The sequence below is a fragment of the Lycium ferocissimum genome, chromosome 5 (genome assembly GCF_029784015.1).
Source record: "Lycium ferocissimum isolate CSIRO_LF1 chromosome 5, AGI_CSIRO_Lferr_CH_V1, whole genome shotgun sequence".
NCBI classification, from domain to species: Eukaryota; Viridiplantae; Streptophyta; class Magnoliopsida; order Solanales; family Solanaceae; genus Lycium; species Lycium ferocissimum.
The window spans coordinates 7,756,196-7,763,891 of NC_081346.1; the positions used below are offsets into that span (position 1 = coordinate 7,756,196).

Consider the following 7,696-nt stretch of genomic DNA (forward strand, 5'->3'; position numbering starts at 1 on the left):
GGTCCAAAGTACAGACCATATAATTGATTTACTGACCATATATTGTGTCTGAGTGATCGTAGATAGATTCATGGAGTTGTCTTGGATTTTGATAAAAATACGATGCAATGTACCGACAGTATATCATTTTTACAGTCTGTATATTCCACCGTATATCTGAGGCGGTGGAATATTTTCTAGATGTATTAATTTGGTGGCTTCACTTCTCATTTCATATTTCGCCCATACTGATCCTAAATGCTACCAAAATACTATCCAATGGTTCACATATCATCCAAGAGCTAAAACTATGGAAAACAACGTGAATCAAACAATGGAAATCCCGCGGTGCTTGTTAGATTGTTCCTTTTTTTTTTTTTTCTTTCTTGTGGTTGATTTGAGGAATTCTTCAAAGTGAAGTAAGCTCAAGTTATGAGTTGTTCATATGTTTTGAGGTAAGATTTACTCTCTCCTATATGTATTGAGCTTGTATAAGTCATAACTATAGCTTGTTTGATTGAAAATTCATGAAGTAAAGAGCGGCAATCATAGTTGAGATGTTGTTGTATATTGAACTATTGTGAGATTATTCTTGAGCTATCACATAGCTGGAAATTGATGGAATAGCTTGATTATGTTGTTGTTATTGTAGCTATGTGTGTTATGGGAGAAGGAAGAGTTGTAGAAAAGTATTGAATGTGTTATGAGACGAACTTGTCGCTCGGTATATCGTATATTAGTTTTCCTTTGGTTTGACGATAGCTCTATGATCGTTTGTGTAGATTGAGGTGCTATACGACTTGAGTACGTTGTTATTGTCGGATTGATCGACAAAAAGGTATGTAAAGGCTATTTCCCTCCTTTGATGGCATGAACACATAATAAGTAATATCCGAACGAGCATATAAGAGAGGAGTTATTCATAGGGCTCTCATGTCTATATTGTTCCATCTTGCTCATATTGTAGTTATCCCTTGTCGGGAGTTTATATTCAGTTTAGCATTGCTCCAATTCTAGTTGAGAAGTAGAGAGTATATCATTTACAGTATTACATTTGCCTACGGGGCTATATACATTTGCCTTCTAGGCTATACACATTGCCTTTGGGGCTATATGCACTTTGCTTTTGGGGCTATACACTTGCCTATGGGGCTATTCACATACACACCGAGCCCGATACGAGGCCGGATAGTTTATTTCAGTATTGCTTATACGATATGAGTCAGAGACATGTAAATATGCTTCAAGATTATCATTTACTTCTCAGATTACATCTAGTACATCAGTTCAGTTCAATTTCAGTTGTTTAGTTGCCTTACATACTCAGTACATTATTTCGTTAAGACGTCCCTTTTGACGGAGGCGCTGCATTTCATGCCTATAGGTTCTGACATACAGGTAGATAGGCCTTCCTAGTAGACATTGCCGAGTACTAACTTGATTGGTGAGCTCCATTTCGTTCGGAGTTACTAGGTCCAAAGTTTTGGAGACATTTTGTGTGTGTGTGTGTGTATATATATATATATATATAATATATATATATATATATATATATATATATATATATATAGACCTGATGGGTAGGTCGGGCCCTGTCCCTACCACAGTACAATTGTGTTCTCTTTAGAGGCTTGTAGATATGTGCCGTATATTCAGTATATCAGCATGGTGGCCTTGTCGGCCCTTGTATATGTTTCTTTTGGTTTGCTGTTTGTAGACGCTCATAGTGGCCTTGTCGGCCCGCATAGATGTATACATATCTTTTGGGGTTGATCTCATTTCAGTTGAGACAGTTGTCATTTACATATTATTTTGAGCATGGCCCTGTCGGCCTAAGATGGTATATATCGTTTTACAGATTGGCCTTGTCGCCCTAGATTGCTTGTATGTTTCAGGGTTTATGAGTTACACATCGTACGCTCGGGGTCAAGTAAGGCACCGGGTGCCGGCCACGCCTCCCCAGGTTTGGGGCATGACAGCTAATTAATATTTGGTTTAGTTCGAAATATGGTTAAGCTAGCAACTATAATAACAAACCTTTAGAGTCGAGTTTAAGAAAACTACTTCTCATGCAATAAAGTTTTGTTCATGATGTTTAAATGTCATGATGTAAGCTAATCAATATATTGTTTAGTTCAAATTTAAGTTTAGAAAAAATTACTTCTCACGCAATAAATGTTTGTTCATAATCTCGACATTTAAATGACATGATGTAAGCTAATAAATATTTTATTTAGTTCAAATATGATTAAGCAACGATCATAATGAACTTTTAAAGTCAAGTTTAGGATAAATTACTTCTCACCGCAATAATTTTTTGTTAATAATCTCTACATTTAAATATCATTACGTAAGCTAATCCATGTTTTTAGTTCAAAATATGGCTAAGCAATGGCTCTACCGAACTTTTGAAGTCAAGTTTAGGATAAACTACTTCTCATGCAATAAATTTTTGTTTATAATCTCTGTATTTAAGTATCGTGACGAAAGCTAATCAATATTTTCTTTAGTTCGAAATATGACTAAGCAACAGTCATAACGAACTTCTAAAATCAGGTTTAGGATAAACCACTTCTCGCGCAATAAATTTTGTTCATAACTTCTGCATTTAAGTGTTGTGACATAAGCTAATCCATTTTTTTTAGTTCAAAATATGATTAAGCAACGGTCCTAACGAACTTTTAAAGTCAAGTATAGGATAACCTACTTCTTACGCAATATATTTTTGTTCTAAATCTCTACAATTAAATATCGTGACATAAGCTAATTAATATTTTGTTTAGTTCCTAATATGGTTAAGCAATGTTCATAACGAACTCTGAAGGTCAATTTTAGGATAAACTACTTCTCAAGCAATACATTTTTGTTTTTAATCTCTATATTTATATGTCGTGATGTAAGCTGATCAATATGTTGTTTAGTTCAAAATATGGTTAAGCAATGGTCATAGGAACCCTTTAAGTCAAATTTAGGACAAATTACATTTAACACACTCTTATATTTTTCATAGTTTCTACATTTCAATACTGCAAAGTAAGATAATTAATCTTTGATATTGGTTAAAAAGGTATTCGATTCGATTAATGATAAAAAATGGTTAAGTTACTAAATAGTCTAATTAATCCACTTACGTACTTCAATTATAGTAGTTCTTTATAGAAAATTATGGCAGATTAGGGAAAGGGAAAGGGGAAAGCGAGGAATAAAATTTGACCCCTATGCGGTTGTGCAATTTTTTTGTTCCTCTTTTCTCTTTTCGTGTCACTACCTTTACTGTCAATCACTCTTTCTTCCTCCTTTGACCCCTACGCAGTATTAAAATAGTATTATATTGCATATTCAAGTTGTTTAGTGCCTTCCCTCCTAGTGGTGTAGGTGGTGGTGAGGTGACAAGGAGAGAAAAAGAGAAAGAAAAAAGGAGAAGAGAAGATGGTGGTGAGGTGATGACGACAATGGTGCGGAGATAGACAAGAGGAAGAAAGAGTGATTGGTGATAGAGGTAGTAGTGGGAAGAGAGAAAGGAGGGGAAAAACTCAAAATTAGGGGGAAGGGTCAAATTTGCCCTTGAACTATGGGAAAAGGTCAAATTTGACCCTAAACTATGCGAAATGTTTAAATTTACCCTCTGTTAAAAAAATTAATCCTTAATCGCGTGACACTTGGCATCATCGGGTAATAAGCTTCCACCTTTTAAAACTAAGGAATCATTTGTTCCGTTTGGCTTAGTTCAGGGGCAAATTTAACCCCGACTAGTAACGTCGAGAGCATATTTGATCCCAACTGTTAACGGACGTCAAATCTGTTCCATTTCGTGTAGTTCAGGGGCAAATTTTGACTCTTTTCCCTTTGTTTTAAATCAAACACATATTTTATATTATCTCATTTTTAGTCAAATAAATCAATATCTATCATAAAAGATACAACAACAGCATACCAGTATAACCTCACCAGGTGGGGCCTGGAGATATCTACCATAAAAGATATACTCTATAAAATAATCTTGTCATTATTTAACCTTTTTATTATAATCTTCGTATTATCATTCCGGAATAATTTGTTTGCAAATAAAAACAACCCCTGAAAGGTTTGGAAGAGATTGTCAATAAATGAAATTGTAACGCCAAAGTTGTTGGGAAGAAGTAAAGACAAGCGTGTCCGGTTAAAGGGTACCAAAAGTGAAGGAGGCAAATAGTAATTAATGGAAAGAGCTTTCTTTTCTCTTTCAGAAAGTTAAATAAAGTATGACGTCTCTATTGTTAGAATACAACACAAAATTCGTCTCTGCTCTACTGTGCTGACAAAAAGTCTTACTGGTCATAATGGGTTGTCCATCAGGACGATCTCATTTAAGATATAAGAATATCCCTTAGTATATCCTCACAATCAAATCCTTTATTAAATAATTAAAAATAAATCTCTTGATCTGAGACTATACTAATTAGAAGATATAAGAATACATACCCCTTAGTATATCTACTCTATCAGTTAAGACTTATGCACCGATCTCATTTACTGATATAAGAAGGCCCCTTGGTTTATCTACACCGTCAATTAGACTTATACTAACTAGTAAGTAGCAATTAGCACTTTGACAAAGTAGTATGTAATTACTTGTTATCACATAGTAAATTCACTATTAGTGTAAAAGAATCTTTACACCGTCGGTGCATATAAAATTCTTTAAACTATCATGTATATTAAGTGCAATTCCAAGGCATGATGACACAGGGATTCCCATAACTCGCACAAAAACTCTTTAGCATATATCGACCAGTGAAATGGTTAAAATCAGCAGTGTTGCATGCTTGATTTGTGCACACGATATCGAACTATAGTGACAGGTTGTCATTTATGGAATGATGCTTGTTCCTTACACTTTCTATATGTGAATGCAAGTTCATTGAACATTTGTGCTTGCTATCTCAGTTTATCACGTGGCTTTGAACAAAGATGAAAACTAGCTATCAGATTTGTGTCCCTGAAACTGAATCCTCGCCAGATTTGTGTAGATCCCATTCTTGTTTAGAAGGTCTTCATGTGTGCCACGTTCGACTATTTGACCATCCGAAACAACACAGCTACAGTATTCGCGCTCTTGACTATCGAAAGCCTATGAGCTATGACAAGAACGGTTCTACCTTTCATCAGGGAATCCATGGCATCCTGCATAGCATATAACTACATCTAGACAAGAGAATTCAGGTCATTTAGTTGAACAATCAAAGTAGATTAAGGAAGGCGAGTATGAAATTTAGTCACTTCACTATGTTTTCTTATACAAAAGTTACATAACTATTTACTATGTTTTCTTACACAAAAGTCACAAAATTTTGAGCTTATTAACACAAAAATCACACCTATCGGAAAATTTAACTTCTGATGGGTAATATTTTTTTATTCTTTTATTTTTATTTTTATCTAATAGATACAAACCTAATAAAAAAGAACCGACCTGACCCATAACTCATTCATATATATTAGGCAAAATATACATTCAATTATCAGTGAGGTGAAATAAATCATCAGCCTCAGTATATATACAACACTTCAGACAAAAAGCAATTTCATAACCTTAATGCATCACTTCCAGAATGCAAAAATTGGTCTGTTAAAACCAGCTTTGCGACCAGACGCACTAGATGTTATGTCCTTTACCATTCTAAATCCAATCTTGTCCAAAAGTATATCTTGAAAATCTTCTGGACGGATCTTAATCTCTTGATAATTAACTTTTGATGTCTCAGATACAAGACGATTATTGTAGTATGAACTCCAAGGCTGAGGCTCCAAAATAAAGACACCACCCGGTGAAAGAAGCCTCCAGACTTTCGAAAATAAAGTTATTAGTCCATCATCACCCCAGTTTAAATGCACCCACTTTGACACGCTTAAACAAGTAATTGTATCATAAGATGTATTTTCCCCTGGATGCCAATTCTGAACAAAATTCCCCTTCTTGAAAGAGACTATGTCAAACAAGTCTGCCTCTTGTAAATGATGACATTCTGTACAATCGGTCCTTGCCCTTTTCTTAGGCGATTCTGCCACATGGTTTTTAATACCATTTAAATTCTTAGATTCTTCCAATTTGGCAATCCCTGCAGGCACTCCTTTAGTACTCTTCACTGTTTTCCTGAGAGTCCAATAGGCATCCTGAATTCTTGCATCATCAATATCAATTCCAAGGATGCTTCGGCAACTAAACTTTTGCGCAATGGCGATTGTTATCACTCCACTGTTACAGCCAATGTCAAGACAATCCTTGCCTTCAAACCATTCCTTCTTCATAGCTTTTAACCTTGGATCTTCCTCCGAATCCTGACCTATTCTATAGCCATAGTAGTTTCTGTAGTTACCAAACACAGCTACTTCTTTTCTTTTTTTCTTCTGGGTTGTCGTCTTTGTTACCACGTCATCCTGCTGTTTACGTTTGTTCTGCTGTTGATGTTGCTCCATTGAAAAAGCAATGGAAAAATGAAGGGTTTAAGCACTCAATGTGGTTAGGTTTTAGGGTTTTATGTTTAAGGATTTTGGTCTTTTTTTCTTTTACTGTTTTAGTGGTTTCTTTTACTGTTTTAGTGGTTATTTATGCAACCATTTGATTTCATATGCATCTATTAAAATACTAAAAGGATGAATAACTTTGAAAAAGAATTATCACAAAATTAATACTTCCGTTGCAAATAATAATAACTATTACTCCCTAAAATTCAATACCCTACCATCCAACAAAATGTAGCCCTTTCCAATATACATTGGTAAAAAGGGCCAATATGCCCTAAGATTGAAAAAAAGTTGTCTCGAGTAAATTAAACAAAGTATTAATTACATTAAGCAATATAATATTTACAAAGGTAAGTTTTTTCCAAGAACAACTCTCAAAATTTTTTGTGAACATATAACTAAACAATCAAGTATAAGCTTATCTACGGTCATGTCCTCCTCCGATACATTTTATTGCGTACCATAATCATGAGAATTCCACCATCCAACAATTAGCATCACAAGCCACAACATTTTATTTCTGCTCATGAAAATGAATCATATAGAAAAAGATTTTGACTTGGATTAAAATTATGAAGGGAAAAAAAAAAAAGGATATAACCAAACTGCAAAAGTTAATCCTAGAATGAACTTTTTATTTCCACACATTTTTGGCTTGAGAGTCCCTACAGAGAAGGATCGTATATTTGGTGGAAGGATTGGTTCTATTTCTTTAATATTTTAATTTTTGCGTATGGGTTTTTGATCGGGTCGATTTTTTTTAATTGAGTTTGTATTTATTAGTAGATTAAAAATAAAAAAAGGAAAAAAAATTACCCATCGGAAGTCGAATTTTCTGGTAGGTATGATTTTTGTGTTAGTAAGCTCAAAGTTTTGTGACTTTTGTGTTAGAAAACATAGTTAAGTGACTTCAGTTGAAAAAAGTGATAGTTATGTAACTTTTGTGTTAGAAATTATAGTTAAGTGACTTTGGTGAAAGAAAGTGATACCTATGTGATCATCTATGAAATTTACCCCCAAATAATCATTCTTTTCAAGATATTAAAGATAGCACAATCAACCACAAAAAGCTAATTTAACAAGGGAAAAGGACACTGTGTGTCCACTCAGCCAAACTAATCCCACATTTAACCACTGTTTGGGCTTAATCTCACTAGGTGTCCGGTCGGCCCAAATTAATGCCAAAAAATGGCCGGTCGGCCCAAAATAATGC

The 7,696-nt window shown here is 34.5% G+C and overlaps 2 protein-coding genes across 2 annotated transcripts in view; both read right to left on the reverse strand.

Annotated features, from left to right (window-relative positions):
- The window catches only part of LOC132055769 (uncharacterized), a 39,641-nt gene that overhangs the window by 15,864 nt on the left and 16,081 nt on the right, over nt 1–7,696 (reverse strand). The window lies entirely within an intron of this gene.
- LOC132058155 (probable RNA methyltransferase At5g51130) lies at nt 5,458–6,450 on the reverse strand. The gene has a single exon (XM_059450709.1). It carries the CDS (start codon nt 6,433–6,435, stop codon nt 5,560–5,562), a length of 876 nt encoding a protein of 291 aa, XP_059306692.1. The 5' UTR covers nt 6,436–6,450; the 3' UTR covers nt 5,458–5,559.